We start from the raw sequence: 18,472 nt of genomic DNA, 5'->3' as shown, positions 1-18,472 counted from the left end.
ACTAACCTGCTGTATATAACAATTTGGTTTTTTCAATATCAAGCTCAGGGCCCCATTTTTCATCCACTTGACCTTGAGTGGACAGTTTTTTAAAATGCTGGACTAAGTCCTGGGCAGTGGTTGTCTTTCCCAGCTGAACCTCACTGCACTGTGCCAGCAGTCTTGTCGCCAGTGACACATTCCCCCGTTTTCTAGCAAATTTTGCTGCTGTCAGACCTAATTCCATGAGATGGCTTCTAATTGGTACTGTTTGCTCTGCAAGGAAGAAAATGCTTCATTAGTCCCAGCTCACTTAACTCCAGGCACTATTTCTGAAGCATGCTCTTCTTCACCAGCTCTCAACCCTCAAACAATGCTTAGCATAGAACAGTGTTTAAATGAAGAAACACTACAAGTAGAGCAAAGAGAAAATCATTCTCTACAAGAAATTAACCTTGTAACATTGGAATTGTCAGAAAAGAGCCTCCCTCAGAGCCTGGAGAGACAGCTTGTCAGTTTAGAACATTTGCTACTCCTCTTGCAGGGACAGTTGTATTCCAGGCACCCACGGGATGGTTCATAACTGCCTGTAATGCCAGTTCCAGGTCTGGCCTCTGGGCACATGTGGTATTACATATACAAATGCAGGCAAATACTCATATGCATAAAATAAAAAAAAATTTTAAATGGTGAACACAGTACATTTAAAAGGAAAGGGGGGGAAGGAGAGGGGGAAGAGAAAATGAAAAATCTTGGCCAAACAGCAGGAAAAAAAATAAATAAAGGTCAAAGAAGTCAAAGACCCCTTCCCTTTCATTGACTCCTGGAAAAGGCATCTATCCTGTGGCTTCAAAGAAAGGCCCACACCCTGAGCAGTTGCTTGGCAATTAAATTAGATTTGACTTTCAACTTCCTCAAATAATTTGCTTTTTCCCTCCTTAATGTCATTCCTAAGAACCTTGCTTAGCAGCAGGAAGCTGGTCCCTTTGCCTCATTCTTACCCTATTCTAATTCACAAGATAACTTTCAACTGAAGTGATTACACACAAGTAAACCTGGAACTTTTATTTTTCCTAAAAACCCACAGAGCCCTTTCTTTCCGCAGCCCCTCAAAGTGGGGAGTTTCCATTGATGCCTTATGCTGACTGACATCCCACCAAAATCTCACCCAGCTCTACTCAGGTAAACTGAGTCACCTAAGAATTTGTTTATATGGTCTCTAACCTTCATATCCTACCTAAGTAATGCACCCCTCCTTTCTTCTCATTTCTACTCTCAAATTTCAGATTAAATGTTATTACTTCCTCCACAAGTTTTCTACTAATTCCTATGGTCAGATCAGAGATCCCTGTTGCATGCTCTTTTAGCTGCCTACATATGTACTTCCACGCTTCCATGCAGCATAGTACTGTGGTGTTCATTCATTCACTGCTCAGTTCTCCCTGCTGAACTTTAAAATCTCCTTGGTTGTAACAATGAAGAAGGCCCATCTTGCTTGCCATTATCTGCTAACTAATGGCACAAACTACTACTTCTAGATTGTGTCTAATGAATAAAACTGATTGGGAATGGAGTTGTATATCAAAAAGTAGGTTACTGACTTTCCAATGTTTCATATAGCAAGGAAAAGACATGGTGGTATTTTCAACTCTGCTTATGTCTCTATCCTATGCTAAGAATTCCATATATCTCACCTCAAAAATGGGATAATTCTCACATAAATTACAAGGAAAGCAACTCAGAAATGCATCAGGCTCAGGGCCCTCAATGTGCAAATGCTGAACCAATGTTTTAAACCCAATGAGAGGCTATCTTTGGCAGATGCCAATAACTGTCTAGTAATCCAAGGCCTATTTTGGAAGTGGATTTACTTAACATTTAATACTTTAACTTTAGTCACATATAATCAACTAAAACTATAGAACTGAGTTGAGGCAAGGTACTATTCTATAGCAATAAAAGAGACACTTTCCTTTTAGAAAAAAAAAAGATAAAATCTGCATACTCATTCTCTAATATTTTTCATTTGAAGCATTTGAAAATCCTTAACATTGTAGCACATATTAAGTGCTAAAGAACTTGTACATAGAACACATAAACAAGCCTTATTCATTAAAAATGAGCAAAAAATGCTAGACATGGTGGCATATACATTTAATCCGAGCACTGTATCTCTGAGTTCAAGAACAGCCTGGTCTACTCTTGATTCAAAGATAACTGGAGCTACACAGTGAGACCCTGCCAAAAATAGAGAAAAAGCCAGGCATGATGGTCATACCTGTAATTCCAAAATTCATTCAGGGGCAAAGACTGGCAAATATCTGTGAGGTCAAGGCAAGCCTGGCCTGAATATCAAGTGCTAGGGCTACAGAAAGATAGATCTTGCCTCCTCCCCCAATAAAAAAGAAAAGCAGGCAAAAGATGTCAAGAGACATTTGAAACATAAAGCACACAATCGTATCTGTGCAAAGAAAATGAGGAAATGCACTAGCACCAGAGAAATACAAACTAAAATCATGAACTAAAATTATACCCCCTTCAGTGACTAAAAAAAAGGAACAAGACAAAAACTGGAACGTTCATAAATACTAAAAAACATTAAAAAGGCATAACCACTATCTAAGAAATACTGAACTGTTTACAAAGTAGAAACCAATAATGCAACAATCTCACTCCTACACTTCAACTCAAGAGATACATAGCCCCAAGATTTGACTGTGGTATTGAACATGAATATAGTAACAGTTTGTCCTGTCAACTTGACAGGATTTGGAATCACTACAGAAATAGACCTCTGAATACATCTGTGAGGGTGTTTCCAAAAAGGTTTAGCTTTTAAAATGGGAAAACTCACCCCAAAAAACAGTCTAGGCACTACAGTGTCCATGGGAACAAAAAGGAGAAAGCAAACTAAGCATTAGCATTGTCTCTGCTTCCTGGTGGCAGATGTGACCAGCTACCTTGCATTTCTGTCTCCATGATTTCCCTATCATGGTGAACTGTACTTTGAACTTTGAACCAACATAAACCCTTCTTTCCTTAAGTTTATTGTCAGGTTTTAGCTGAAGCAAGAAAAATAATACAAATGTTCATAGCAGCTCATGCTTAGCTACCCAACTAGAAAGACTGAGAACAAGCTCATAGCAGAGAATGGAAAACTAAACAAGTGGTGGCACATCCATACAGTGGAATACTACTGAACAATAATAAAGCAGGCCCACTTGACTAACAAGTTAACATGGGGAAACCTTGAAAATATCATGTAAGCCAGAGACACCAAATATAGTAGCATGCAATTCCATTTATGTAAAGACATAGCAAACATCACTAATTTACAGTGATAGAAAGCAAATCAACTGCCCGAGATGGGGCAATAGTAAGAAAATGAACAGAGAGACACAGGATTTTTCTGGGTACACAGAGGAAGATGGGAGAAAAAAAAACTGCACACTTAAATGTGTAATTTACATCTCAGTGAAGCTAACTTTAAGAAAAAGAAAATCAGGCCAAGAAGTAGCATGTGCCTTTAATCGCAGTACTTGAAAGGCAGGTAGATCTCTGAGTTTGAAGCAACCCTTGTCTATACAGTAAGTCCCGGAAGGGGTTGGTGCAAGAGATGAGAATAGGGAGGGAAGGGGAAGAGGGAATATGTTACCTTTAATTTTCTCTAACAGTTGATTCTGGTACATGGTATATCTCAGTGCCTGCATCCATGGCCGCACATCATGTTGCTTACATGAGCGAAGAGCATCACTAAAGAGTGGGATAAGACAGTCCTGCCAGAAAGACAAACACTGTGTAAAACAATCTCACCTAATAAGCTCAGGATAGACTACAGCCTTTAGATCTATTCCAACTTTCCTACAACCTTCCACCATGTTTCTTGCAAGCTGTGGTTCATATATTTGAATTCTTGGTCCCAACTGGTAGAACTGTTTGGGAAGGATAAGGATATGGTCTTGTTGAAGGAATAGAGTAAATGAGGGTAGGGTTTGAAGTTTCAACATTCAGTGTCTCTCACTCACTCTGCCTCCAACTTGGAAATCAAAACCTACGGTCTCAGCAGCCATGCTTACAGTCTGTCATCAAGAACTCTAACCCTCTGAAACTATAAGCTCCAAATCAAATATTTTCTTTTATAAGCTGCCTTGGTCATGGTATAAAATTAAAGCATTGAAAAAGAAACTAAGCCACACCCAAACAGACAACCTTTTGTTTTATTAAATAAATCCAGGATATTAAGTACAATTTGTCAGTATATTTAATAAAGTACATTTGTAAAAACATGTTACTATAAACCAGAATTCGAGAAAAGCATTAAACTACTGATTCTATAACTTTCCAAGATTGCAACTCCTTTGCAAAGGTTCTCTCTTTGGTTGAAGCTTACTCTATTTAGAGTCAAATCCAAAATTTATCTATAAGAAAAACCAAAAGTTCAAAAACTCAGGTTCTTCTGTCTGCCCTACACGACCACAAATGAAAATCTGCCTAGAGGGGCAGGAGAGATGGCTCAGTGATTGAAGGGACTGGCTGCTTTTCCAGTGGCCCCAAGTTCAATTCCCAGCACTTACATGGCAACTTACAGCTGTCTGTAATTCAAGGATCAAACATCCTCAATACAGATATACATGCAGGCAAGACACTAATGTACATAAAATAAAAATTATTCTAAAATAGGAAAAAAAAAAAACGAAGAAAAAAAAAATCTGTCTAGAAATGTATTTTAGACTTCTGAGTTCACCAGTTCATTCAATTATAAATTTTACTTTAAAAACTGAGAAAATGAAGATTTTGATCTATACTATCTTATAAATACTCACAGAAAACGCTTACAAAAATACACTTCAGCCCGGCGGGGTGGCACACGTCTTTAATCCCAGCACTCGGGAGGCAGAGGCAGGTGGATTTCTGAGTTCGAGGCCAGCCTGGTCTACAAAGTGAGTTCCAGTTCCAGGACAGCAAACCCTGTCTCGAAAGACCAAAAAAAAAAAAAAAAGCCACTTCAAGGATGGAGAGATGGCTCAGTGGTTAAGAGCACTTGTGGCTTTCAGAAGATCCACGTTAAATTCCCAGCAGCCCCATGGTGGCTCACAGCCATCTGTAACTCACATCCTAAGGGATCCAATGCCCTGTTACAGTTTCTAAAGGTGCCAAACATGTAAGTGGTACACAGACATGCAGGCAGGCAAAACACTCATAGACATAAACTCAGTTTTTAAAAAATGTAAGGAAAAAGCAAAAACAAAACAAACAAACAGCAAATAATCTACATACCTCTGTTGAAAGTCTATTAGAAACTGTGTTCTCGAGTGCAGATGAGCAGTACAGCTGCAGGGTACTCAGTACTGGTAAGGACTGTGACACCGTTAGAGTAGACAATCTTAGTGGTCCAATAGCGATGCGTGAGGTTTGCTTCAAGTACTTTACCACATTTCTGAAAGAATGTATTTGCTGTCAATTAACATTCTTCAGCTTGTAGCCATTAACATCAAGTCACTAAGGCATTATCATTTGGCAACAAAAATCAGGGGTCATAGAAAGAAAAAGTAGCCTGCTCTATAATAGACTGTGAGCAAAGACAGACATATACTTTTAGGGGTTTCTGCACATCTATAGTGCCAATCACAGCATCCCTTGCAGCCAATGTACACTAGAGACTCACTCAGTTAAGGACTGCCATTTCTGATCTTGTTCCATGTGGTTTAAAGCAGTTGCCAGGAAAACCGAGCTTCTCAACAGTTGGACTTCAATGGATTTCTGAAGCTCCCGTGGGTCTGGGCTTAGCATGTTAGGAAGCAGCTTTTTCATATCTAAACAAGTTAGATAAATTAATTTGATCCTAATGAACAAAAGTATTAATATATTCTAGCAATATATAATTATCATTAATGAAAGCTTCCTTTCATTGAGTTTAGGTAGTTAAAGCATTTCAGATCACAATATAAACAGCATTATTTAACATAAAATTACACTTCCTGACTCTAAGAATTACCTGCCCTTAAAAGCGCAAACACTAGCAAGCAACCTATTTTCACCCTTCTTTTTATATCTATACTTTGCTCAGAAATAGACTAAAACTTGATTCTAAAAAGGATTTAACCATTTCAGTGAATTTTCTTCCACTTTAGTTCATGAAATTTAAGCTCATTTTTTTACTTATTTAGTGGTGTGCACTGTATGTGCATCTGGAGGCCAGAGGTCAACCTCTGGTATTCTTCCTTGAGTATTATTATCCGTCTTTGTTTTGAGACAGTATCTCATTGGCCACCTACTCTACCTGCCTTTCACTGGGATTACAAGCATATCCAATCATACAAAGCTTTGTGACACAGATCCTATACTCAGCTCTTCATGCTTGTGTGACAAGCATTTTAGTGACTGAGCAAGCTCCTAAATCTCAAACTTATTTGTATATCCTTAACTAATTAAGTTTAGCCAAATTTATTTATACCAGAAAAACTAAAATAATTCTAAAACAAGTAATGTGTAATTATTATAGACTTGAAATGAATACTCTTTAACAAGCCGACCCACTAATTTAGCACCTCCTATAAGAAAGCAAAGCACAAGGTAGAGTGGAGCTCAGCACTCAGGAGGCAGAGGTAAAAGGATCTCATGAATTCAGGCAAAGTCGACATACTGAATTCCAAGGGAACAGACACACACAAAAATTTCAGAAAGGAAAATTAGTTTTAAGATAAACTTTTCTCTCATTCTTAAAACTGAATGCGTTTTCAAAAATATAAACAAAAGGCTAATTACATGGAAACAAAACTGACACTTTAAGTCATGAGGGAAACTTCCTTTCCAGTTATACACATCAAGAATGATCCTGGTGCATTTGGGTAGCTCTCCAGAGGTACTTGAGAGCCTTACACAATGCAGCCTACTCTCAAACCTCAAAACACAGCAGACATCTGAATGTCACAAAGCAGTGTGCAGTGTGCTCATCAAGATGAAAACTGCAGCCAAAACACTACTTTGTACTTTCTCAAGCTAAATGTCTACATTCATCTCAAAGTATCAATATCACATCTTTCTAGTTTAGTTCTAACTGAGCTATTTTTCATTTGCTTTATCAACTATTACTAGCACAACCCTAATTCTATTTCTTATTATAATCTAGGTCTCCAAATAAATATACAGAAACTTACAATAGTCTAGGACTCCAAATAAACAGACAGAAACTTACCAATTTCCTAGGAAAAGATAATGAATAATCTTGTAATAACAAAAAAATTAAAACCATTCCCAAATACCTATTTTTTCTTTTGACCCTCCAGCAAGTAGATTAATATTTTCTCCTGGTAATAATTCCAACTGCTCAGTGCATTCAACAAACTCTCCAGACTCGAAGCTGCTTAGTGACCTGTAATTAAAATGTCCATCAGTCTGTGTTAGGCCTTACCAGCTTGTATAACCACTGGGGACTCCAGGGAGAACAAGCACTGGAAGGAAGCAGCCATCTAGAGAAATAGCATTTACAAGCAAAGCACCGTTTTATCTTGATGTGGTTCCCAAGACCTAAGTCACACTACAGCTGCAATGACAGGCAAACATGGTCCTAGCTATGACAACCAGTTAGTTGAGCTTGCTCGCCCTTTGTCTCCTTCATCTTTCTGTAGTGAGTGACCCAGGAGCCTGTTAATATACTGGCAGTAGACTCTACAATATGTCTTCAATCCTTGCTCTCTCCAAGCCACTGCATCCAGCCAGCTGGCCTCTCTCCCCACCGAGAGCCTACACTGTTTTCCTATTAAGTCTCCTATCATCTAAGCTTTGTACCTTAGCCCTGACTCCTTCACTGAGATCCTGTTTTTTTTATGAGATTCCAATTTTCTGTTTTCTTATCTGCAGCCATTTCCTATGGCCCTGGTGCCCCAATGCCAAAATGAGATGCCTCAGTCATACTAAGCTCCACACTACTCCACTGTCCTACCACAGATACTCTCCAACCAGGAGGAGGATTTATGTTCTCAATCTCTCTCTTCTGTCTTTTGTAAGACAAGCTCTCCATTGCTTTGGAACTCACTTATATAACTAAGGATGAAAGTCCTGACTCTACCTCTCAAGCGCTGAGATTACTGCCTACACTCACCCACTCCCGGCCACCACAACTGCCATGCTCTCCTTATCTGCCTCTCTCACTGGTCCCTCTTATCACTAGGTCTAAAAACAGCAATGGAAATGTTCATCGGCTGCCTTACCCAACTCCTGCTCCAACCTAGACCAGTATAACCAGTTGTTTCTCAAGTGAGACAGTGAGAGTTAAGTACTGGCTGCTGATAAACTGTTCATATCTAGTGACCAAAACAAGACCCTGGGTTTTCTGGTGGCTGGATCTCCATGTTCCCACTAATCTACAGTTTTTGACTTTCAGCTGCCCTCCTCTTCCAAACAAAACAAAACAAAACTTACTATTTTGATTTCTTCTGCCCTAACTCCAATCTACCACAGTTATCCTAAACTGTCTATGACTAACTGCTTTTCTTGAGACACAGAAAAGAGAAGTCTACTTAATGTTTTGTCAAGGTGTTTTCTCCTGTTTCTTCATTCTCCATTTTGAAGAGCTAAAAACAGTGTTTTGTCCTGCTATACAAAGACTGTTTTCAGTTTTTAAGGAAAGTGACAGCAAGCCAACTCTGATGTGCTTTGCCCTACCAGCCATGTGACTAAAATGCAGTAAATTCCCAATTTTGAGAAGGACAATTAAAGAGGAATGAAGAAAAATAATATAGATGTTCACAAACTCTCATCCTTAAAAGTAAATGTCTTCAACTATTCAACAGTACTTCAGAAACACAGCTTTCCTGTGTGAGCCTCTCTAAAGCATTGCCTTTTTATGTATAATGATTCTATCTTCCCACTAAGCAGATTTCTCCCTTGACTGTTAGCTTCCTGTTATAAAAATAACCAATTTTGGTATTTCTCACTACTGAGGAAGGCTACTTATTGACAGGGCAGACAACACAGACCTGTAACTGGCAAATGCAGCCCTTACTTGATATAGTTGAAATCGGCTTTCAGATTGAGTGAGGTGCTGCTAGAGTTCTTCTTCAGGTCATGGACTGCGTTCTGCCACTCCTGCACAGCAGCCCAGTCAGCAATAGAGATGTAGCACTCACATGCCTTATTTCCTAAGTAGTTGATAACTTCAGGGGAAGAGTCAATTGATTTGGATAGCACAGTTTTTCTGGATTCACCTAAAAGGGTTTTGTTTTTGTTTTAAAAAAAAAAAAAGACAAAATTGAGAACTGTTAATATATCATGAAAAGAAGGCAAACTCCTAGAAGTTTACCTGCACAAATGAATGGTATCTTTGGCATATTTTAAATGTAAACACTGAATGCTCACCATTTAGAGAATGTTTGGGGCTGGCACTGTTACGTCCAGCATTGGCCAACATGAGAACAGACTTGTCAAAGCTGGAGATGCAGCAATCAACACCTGTCATGGCACACAGGTGCTCCTGGTATTCCACAGAAGCCTTTTCAAACCTTAAATGCAAATATAGAAGCCTTATTTCTTAAAAAAAAAATTACTCAAATGTATCTCAATCCTAAAAGAATTAATGACGAGAAAATGAATTACTCAGTGAATTGCAAGACAATGAGTCAGTTATTTGGAGGAAGATATTAGATCTCTGTCTCACACCAAGACAGTATAGAACAACTAGTAGAAATGATCAATAACAACTTTGATGTCCACAAATAAAGTATGTCAAATTATCATAAATTCACAAATATATAACAGTATCAATTAAGAAAATTCAGATTGTGGAATATTACCACAGTAAGATGTTTTAGAATATTGTGTAGAAAAGCAATGCAGCTCCATAGGTATACTGCTGTTTCTGTAGGGGAGGAAGACACTACCCACATGACAAATGGAGCTTTATAGGCACATCAAAGCCTGCAGACACCAGGTTATTTATTCTTCCAAATTTAAGTGGTTGTTTCTCTCTCCAAATTTCTAAGAACTACTTAAATGTATGAGGTATGCCCTTCACTCAAAACTGAATCAATCTGTACATGTAATCAATCCACAAAGTTGTGAGCAAACACTCCAGCAACACACAATATCACACCAGAGTCTAATACGGAAGGTTTTCAATCAAAAATCATGTTAAAACTATTTATGAAGCTGAAAGACCTTGCTTTCCAGTATGATTTCTCGTAACCTCTTAAAAGAGACATTCATACATGGCTGCTAATCAAAAACCAAATGAAAGATGCCTCCTATTGAAGTGATTATAGTATAATACTCAAAAGTGGACAAAGCCATTTTCAATATTATACAATACAAAGAATTTGGACATAAAAATACCATTACTTATTTCTTTCCTTATAGCTTACCTCCCTTCAGCCTGCTGGGCCACTGAGTTAATCCAGAGAAGGTTTTTACCAACAGCTGAAGATGACCAGACAGCAATTCCCTGTATAGCTTCAGGACAATGGAGCTCACACAGTGCTTCTACCACCATCATGATAGTTACTTCCAATTCACTCCCCTGGAAACAGCAAGCAAAAGATTCTCTCGATACCACTGAAATTCAATTCTCTACTGAACTTACAACATCTGGTCACAATCTATATATATTTAACAATCATTTTCACAATATTTAGATAGCTTAGATGGCTTAAGAATCATCACAAAACATCTATTCTGAACCTAATTAAAGAACTTTCCCACACATTATAATGTATTCCACAGACAAATTCCTTACTATTCCTAAAGTCCCAGTCTTTAGGAATAAGACGTTCATATTTTTAACATGTTCTATATAGAAAACATAAGTAAATTTTATGATCAGTAATGGGGAAGTAATGGGAAGTAAAGTTTGTAATGAAAAAGTCACCAGTTTTGTAAGATACTGGATAAAGCCTAGAAAAAGAACTAAAGTAAACTTATCTATAGATATCTATTGGGGGAGGGAGGGAGGGAGGGAGGGAGGGAGGGAGGGAGGGAGAGAGAGCGAGCTTATATATCTATATATAACTCCATCAGAGACCAAACTCAAAAAATTCCTACAATCAGCTAAAATGCATCCCAAATACACCACATTACCTGAGTTAGACTATTTGTTTTCATTTCAGTAAGTAAGTCAAAGCCGTGCCTCACTGTCACTGCAGGCTGACCTGCCAACAAGCCAACCCTCATGATGGAGAGGCGGATCCGAGTGAGCCAGTCTTGGCAAGTCTGTCGATTGGTATAGAAAAAAGTCCTAATGACCTTTAAAAAAAAAAAAGAAAAGGACTCAGGACTAGTTCCAATCATGATGAAGATGCCTTAAATACACATAAACAGAATCCAGATGGACTGTGATCTCAGCCATATACAACCCCACCAGGTTTCACAATCTATTACAAAGCACCACTATTTCGCAACACCAACCTTGGGAGGTGATGTTAATGCATTGGCACATCCCTCATAGGCATTATACATTAATTTCTCCAGGTTCTCCAGATACTGAAGCAGAAGAACAAGTCTAAGCTGATTGCTTCCATGGCCTTCATCATTATCTGCAGTGGTCCACTGACTAACATCCTGGTCAGGGTTTAGTGTGTGGGCTGCAAGACTTCTAATGATACCTGAAAACAAAAACAGCAACATTCTGAATCAGAGACAACTCTTAGTAAATCAATTTACAAGATATCCTATTTATATATTCATCAATTTAAAACAAAAATTAAAAACCTCTCACTTTCTGAGGAAAACATTTGTCCATATAATCCCCTAAGCTTTTGAATAAAAGCAGATGTGCACAAAATTCAACTAACAAACCTTATCTAAAAAGATCTAGAAATTATTCAATTAAAAAATAAAAAACCAACTCTGAAATCTGTTTCAGTATAAGAAAGCCATGGTTTCTAAAGTTAAAAACCTAGAAAGTCATCTGCATCACAAATTTTGAAGAATGCTAAATTGTTGGTTACCTTCAATTGTCTGGAACGTGTCCTGAGCTCTGCCCAATGGGGTTCGCAATTTTGAAAGAACAGTAAACTGCGCAGCTTCCCAAATAGCCCACTGCCAAAGGACAGCATCTGTCTTTAGAAGATTGCGGGGAATTGTGGATTGGTCACGCTTATCCAGCCTCTGGCAGCTATAGAACAATCTTTCTAACCAATTGTCCTTCCTGGGAAAAGTAGTTTCATATGTAACAGACAATGACAACTTCATTTTAATCATCAAAACAAGTGCAAGGTACATGGGAGTAAGGACCAAGTTTTCATACCAAAAGAAAACTGCATCATGGAATAGGCTGGGGTGCACAGCTCTTAGCAATTTGGCTGCCAGGTTACATTTCATCCACTATAACTGAACATTTTGATAATACCATCACCTCCAACCCACCCTCCAATGGATTCATTTTAATCAGATCAGTCAACTGTCAATCATCAGTGAATGTCACAGCCCACTTTTGTTGATAAAAATACAATCTTCAAAGCAGTACTCTCTCTAAACCTGATGAAGACCAAAGTGAGCTAGCAAAAACTATTGGCTTCCAATTTGGCACCTTGGATAATATTTCCTCGAATCTGGATGTAATTATCATCCTAGTCTTTTCAAGAGAAGTACCTTTTTCTAATGAAAGAGCCTTACCCTGTTCGGTGAGAGTTTCCATACAAAATGAAACTGATGACATCAGAAAAGTCCTGAGGGTGGAACGTGTTACTTGGTGCTTTACTCATGTGGCTTCTCAATGCCAGAGAAATCTCCTGAATCTCTGTGTGATTGTTATTGCTGTTAACAGAAAACAGTCATTATTATCATGTAACATGTTTTAGGAGAAAGGGTAGTAGAGTCTATTAATGAGATACTGTACATCACTAAAAGCACAAACAAAACCAAGGTTTAAAAAGGAATAGAGAACACCAGGCATGGTGGTCCACGTATTTAATCCTAGTATTCAGGAGACAGAGGCATGTAGATTCTGGAGTTCAAGGTCTGCCTGGTCTGTAAAGCAGATTCAAGACATAGTTTAGATATGTAGTGAGAATCTATCTTTAAAAACAAAATGCACATACACAGGAGGGGATTATAATGTCGTCATTTTAGAATCTTAAAAGTTCTCACATTGTTGGTACAGAGGAATAAGAGATGCTCAATGTTGAGAGTATTTGCTGGCCGGGCGTGGTGGCGCACGCCTTTAATCCCAGCACTTGGGAGGCAGAGGCAGGCGGATTTCTGAGTTCGAGGCCAGCCTGGTCTACAGAGTGAGTTCCAGGACAGCCAGGGCTATACAGAGAAACCCTGTCTCGAAAAACCAAAAAAAAAAAAAAAAAAAAAAAAAAAAAGAGAGTATTTGCTGCTCTTGGTGCTCTTCCAGGGAACCTGAGTTCAGTTCCCAATACCCACACAGGGGCTCACAAATGCCCATAACTCCAGGTCCCAGGAATCCAACAACAGGGGACAAATACACATATATGCACACAAACCCAGGCTTGCACATATACTAAGTAAAATCTATTTTTAAAAATACTGCTACTACACATCTATAATCCTAGAACTTGGAGGGCAGGAAGATCTTGAGTTCAAGAACAGCCTGGACTACAAACCTAGGCCTTCCATAAATACATACATACATACATACATACCCAGGCCTTCTAGAAAGAAGAAAGAAAGAGAGAGAGAGAGAGAGAGAGAGAGAGAGAGAGAGAGAGAGAGAGAGAGAGAGAACGAGAGGGGGGGGAGGGAAGTGAGAGGACGGGAGGGGAGGGGAGGAAAAAGGGTGCACACTGAGGGTGTAGCTCAGTCAGTGGAATGCTTGGCCAATATATACAAAGCACTAGGTTTGCCAACAAACTGAACACTGTGATGCATACTTGTAATCCCAGCACTCTGACAGAAGGAAAGAAAAAGTAGTAGGACTAACTAAAAATAAGTAGTAGTAGTAGTAATAATAGTAGTAGTAGTAGTAGTAGTAATAAGTAGTTTAGGATTCTCCTTGGCTACACAAGAAGTTAGAGGCTACCCTGGGAAAACTGAAACCCATCAAAAATGAAACAAATGTTCCCAAAATGAGCTTAATCAAAAGCCAAATAAATATCTCCACTAATGGGGTTAGAGATGACTCAGTTACTAAGGGTACTTCTTGATCTGCAGAGGAGGTGGGTTTGGTTTCTAGTAACCACAAGGCAGCTCAAAAACGTATGATGGGGGCTGGAGAGATGGCTCGGCGGCTAAGAGCACTAGCTGCTCTTCTAGAAGTCCTGAGTTCAATTCCCAGCAAACACAAGGTGGCTCACAACCATCCGTAATGGGATCTGATGTCTTCTTCTGGTGTGTCTGAAGACAACTACAGTGTACTAGTGTATATAAAATAAATAAATCTTTAAAAAAAAAAAAAAGAGCCGGGCGTGGTGGCGCACGCCTTTAATCCCAGCACTCGGGAGGCAGAGGCAGGTGGATTTCTGAGTTCGAGGCCAGCCTGGTCTACAAAGTGAGTTCCAGGACAGCCGGGGCTACACAGAGAAACCCTGTCTCGAAAAACCAAAAAAAAAAAGAAAAAAAGAAAAAAAGAAACAACAACAACAAATTGTGATTCAAGTTCCAAGGGATTCAACACCTTTGTCCTGATCTCAATAGACACAGCAGGCACACACTTGGTGGTACAGAGATGTATACACAAGCAAAACATTCAGACACAAAACAAAAATAAATAAATAATTAATAATAATAATAATAATAATAATAATAATAATAATCTATGAAACCCTGTCTTGGAAAACCAAACCAAAGGGGGAGTCCGGGGGAAGGGGTGGAAAAAAAAAAAGGGAAGAGAATCTAAACTACTAAGAAATACATTTTGGTACTACATAAATTATTCTCCACCAATTGTAAGATGATGAAAATCATAAAAATAAAAATTTTTCTGGGCTGGTGAGATGGCTCAGTTGGTAAGAGCACCCGACTGCTCTTTCGAAGGTCCAGAGTTCAAATCCCAGCAACCACATGGTGGCTCACAACCATCCGTAACAAGATCTGGCGCCCTCTTCTGGAGTGTCTGAAGACAGCTACAGTGTACTTACATATAATCAATAAATAAATCTTTAAAAAAATTTTTTTTTTCTTCTAGGTCTCCAAAATTATTCTCAGACATTTCTTTGATAACTAAGTACCATGTAGCCTATAAAATTAATGCAGTAATATAGTGATTTATCTTTTGCTATGGTAGAGAATTACAAAGTGGTAAAATATAATGAGCTAAAATAGTTATACCTTAGTACAACATCTAAAGGAATTGACTTCAACAGCTTCCCAAAGGCCTGTCGAATACGAGTTCCACTATGGACAAGCTGAACACGGCAGACATCAACACACCTATGAAAAATAACAGATAAAGGAGGTGTGGTAGTATTCCCACATACAGTGTAGTCAGAGTCAAAGATGTGGTCTCTCCTCCGTACCTTTGTAGCAGATCATCTGGCAAGGAAGAGGACAAAGCATGGAGACTGCTACATGCTTGCAAGCAGATATTCACATCTTCAACAAGAGCTATTATTAAAAAGGAAAAGTTACTTTCAGTGACACCACACACTCAAAAGTGTATGTATCTATTGAACCCAATCATTCATTCACCCACTCACTCATCAAACAGACATCACCAACTATGGACTATGCCCTACTCTTGCCTGGAATCCTTTCTGACAGTAATACCTAGGAAATTAGTACTCAACAAAATCAAGTTGAACATCCCTCGTGTAAACCTTATTCTAAGAAAAAATTTTCAACTTCTTGGGATAAGCTAACATATAAGATTGAAAATCTGGCAATTCAATTATTTTACAAATCCTAAGAATGAAATATAATCTACTATGAATGGCACTACAGTAGGGACCACGCATCTTCACATCCTCAAGTGTTGATCTAACTAGAAATACCTTCCGCTAACCAATATTATTTTAAAGGTAAACAAAATTAAAACATAAGTCTCTTACTGTTGGCTAAAAGGCCTTTGGAAAATTTATGAAAAGATGGAAGGGAGAATAAAGGTGCATATGTTTCAGACTTCTTCATTAATACAGCCACTTCCAAAGCCCATGTCATTAACAATTTCCTGAAACATAAAATAAAGTTGGCTTTACATTAAAACAAAACAAAAACAACAAGACACTCTCTTCTATCAGTTTCTTTTTATTTTTCAAACAACAAAAGTAGTAATAATAGTAAAAAAAAAAAAAAATTTTTTTTTAAAGTGGATCTGGAGAGGCTGCTCAGTGGCCACTGCCCTTTCAAGTTTCCAGCACCCACATAAGCCAGCTCACAACACTGCTACTCCAGCTACAGGGGAATCCAACACTACAAGCCTCCAAGAGCACTGCACTCACTTACACATAGAGAGATACAAAAAAACATATAAAATTAATAAGTAACTTAGTCTGTAAATAAAAAGCAAAGTCTAAAGAATTCTGTTTCTGTATCATGATATTGTGTCTGAAAAGCAGCAGTCACTGGAAAAGCTCACCAACGTACAGCCCTGCAGGATACACAGAAATCAATTAACAGAATCAAGTCAGATGCTTCACAGTGAAACTATAAACTACATTTCTTAGCCTCAAATTACAATAAATTAATAAACTTAGGAGTTAAATATTATTTTTAAAAATTACTTAGGTACCTTGTGTCCTGGTTAAGATTATCTTTCTTTAGCAATATTCCCAAAAGATTTAATATAATTGAGAAATGTTTCTTCGTGGCTGTAGTTACAGTACTAATCACCGCACCATCAAATAAGGAAGGGGATGAAGAGCTAAGACTACTGGATATGAAGTGATCATGCCTGAAAAGCAAAGCAGAGTCCATCTTTTCAGCTGTCGTCAAAAAGTCAGCAAGGTCAAGAAACAAAACATTTTTTTTTTTAATTCTGAGGACCTGTGAGCACAGTACCTGGTACAATGGGAATACAGGGTGTAGAGCACCGCATACTGAATGGCAGGGAAGTGAACAGCCAGGTCACTGTGCACAATCATCAGATTCTTACTCAGCAGTGCAAATACAGTTGGAGACAGTGCCCACATCTGCCAAGTTAAAAACCAAGTATAGTTATGGCTCCAAGACACACACATGCATAGATGAACAGTCTGCTTTTGGAATCAAGTGTGCTTAGACACTGAAAACCTACAAGTGATAGCATGAAACTTGGAAATTATCTAATACACAAAGCTGGAGTCCTCACCAAATAGTTTCTCAAGTTAGGTTTTGCAGCCAAGTGGCATCTCTGTTTAACCCAGCAACTCCTCAACTATTCCACTGTCATGAGGCATCATCAGCCAAAACAAGGAATGCCATAACAAGCTGCTTCTAATACAGCTTTCTTTACGAAAGGAGTACAGCATGGTAGTGTTCACAACCACACTGTGTCATCAAGTCAGTAAACACTAGTAAAACGTAAGAAGGGATCGTATGCTATGTGAAGTATATCTCAATCAAGCTATTTAAAACACAAATAAGAAGCAGGTACACAACTAAGTTTGGAGCAAAGGATCAGTTAGCCGATGTCTAGTTTAAGCAAAGCCCTTTGTACTTTTTGATACCATAGAGCCTGTATTTCCTCAACCATCAGCACATTGCAAATGGCAAGGTATCTTGTTCAATGACAAAGCTAGCAATCCCGCCTCCCTGAGCCTTTTCCACCCATCTCTTTTCCTCTAGGACACAATGCTCCATCTGACTAACTGCTACATTCATTGACAAATCGGAGAGAATAAACCTTCTCCAACCTATATAAAACATGAATTTCTCAAAAATAAAACAGAGATATAGAAGAAAGGAAGTTTCCAACAGATATCAAAGGTAAGGTGAAAGAGCAGGGAGGAAGGAGCATCTATGGACAGTGCAGGCACTCTGAGCACACAGCCTGGAGAAAGCAGGCACAAGCATCAAGTTTTCTTCCTTCTCACAAAACTATCATTTAATACAGAACATTGCTCTCTACTAAAATTGTTTTCACCTCTGTATGGTCCAATGGAAGGAAGAAATATATAAACTAGGTGCAGTAGTTCTAAAACCAAAATCAGACAGCGTAATTCCAATACTTGGGAGGCAAAGGAAAAGGTGGGCAGGTCCCTTTTTTTCACCAGTCAGAGCTATAGAGCTAATTCAAATAAAAAGAAATATCAAAAATGATGCCACAGTCAGTCAGAGCTATAGAGCTAATTCAAATAAAAAGAAATATCAAAAATGATGCCACATCAAGTTTCTTGTATCCGTGTGTGTGTGTGTGTGTGTGTGTGTGTGTGTGTGTGTGTGATGGGATTGAATTCAAGGCAAGCACTCTGCCACTTAGTTACATGCCCAGCCTTCTCCCTCCCCACCTATACACTGGGCATGTTTCGTGTATGTTGATGACTTCGTTAGGACATTTTCATACGCGCACAAAATGTATTCTGATCCCATATCCCCTCCTCCATCACCCTCTTATTCCCTTGCAGTAATCCTTTTCTTCTCAAGCTCTTCACTTCAACTGTGTGTCCCTTTTGGTTGTTTG

General features: G+C 38.6%; 1 protein-coding gene across 2 annotated transcripts in view; it reads right to left on the bottom strand.

Moving 5' to 3' along the window:
* Smg1 (SMG1 nonsense mediated mRNA decay associated PI3K related kinase) overlaps positions 1–18,472 on the bottom strand; it is a 103,975-nt gene that overhangs the window by 38,836 nt on the left and 46,667 nt on the right. For both annotated transcript variants that reach the window (XM_021167439.2, XM_021167438.2), the window contains 17 exons: positions 16,873–17,003; positions 16,604–16,765; positions 15,924–16,042; positions 15,393–15,480; positions 15,205–15,306; positions 12,586–12,726; positions 11,919–12,118; positions 11,377–11,573; positions 11,050–11,214; positions 10,338–10,492; positions 9,337–9,479; positions 8,984–9,185; positions 7,242–7,351; positions 5,645–5,792; positions 5,257–5,416; positions 3,635–3,755; positions 7–255 (listed from right to left, as the gene is read on the bottom strand). In XM_021167439.2, the coding sequence (XP_021023098.1) occupies positions 7–255; positions 3,635–3,755; positions 5,257–5,416; positions 5,645–5,792; positions 7,242–7,351; positions 8,984–9,185; positions 9,337–9,479; positions 10,338–10,492; positions 11,050–11,214; positions 11,377–11,573; positions 11,919–12,118; positions 12,586–12,726; positions 15,205–15,306; positions 15,393–15,480; positions 15,924–16,042; positions 16,604–16,765; positions 16,873–17,003 (2,593 nt within the window). The remainder of the gene's footprint in view (positions 1–6; positions 256–3,634; positions 3,756–5,256; positions 5,417–5,644; positions 5,793–7,241; positions 7,352–8,983; positions 9,186–9,336; positions 9,480–10,337; positions 10,493–11,049; positions 11,215–11,376; positions 11,574–11,918; positions 12,119–12,585; positions 12,727–15,204; positions 15,307–15,392; positions 15,481–15,923; positions 16,043–16,603; positions 16,766–16,872; positions 17,004–18,472) is intronic.

This window comes from Mus caroli, unplaced genomic scaffold (assembly GCF_978045245.1).
Source record: "Mus caroli unplaced genomic scaffold, Mus_caroli_1 scaffold_8, whole genome shotgun sequence".
NCBI lineage: Eukaryota > Metazoa > Chordata > Mammalia > Rodentia > Muridae > Mus > Mus caroli.
The sequence above is the reverse complement of the archived record's forward strand: the minus strand, read 5'-3'. Positions and strand labels throughout refer to the sequence as shown.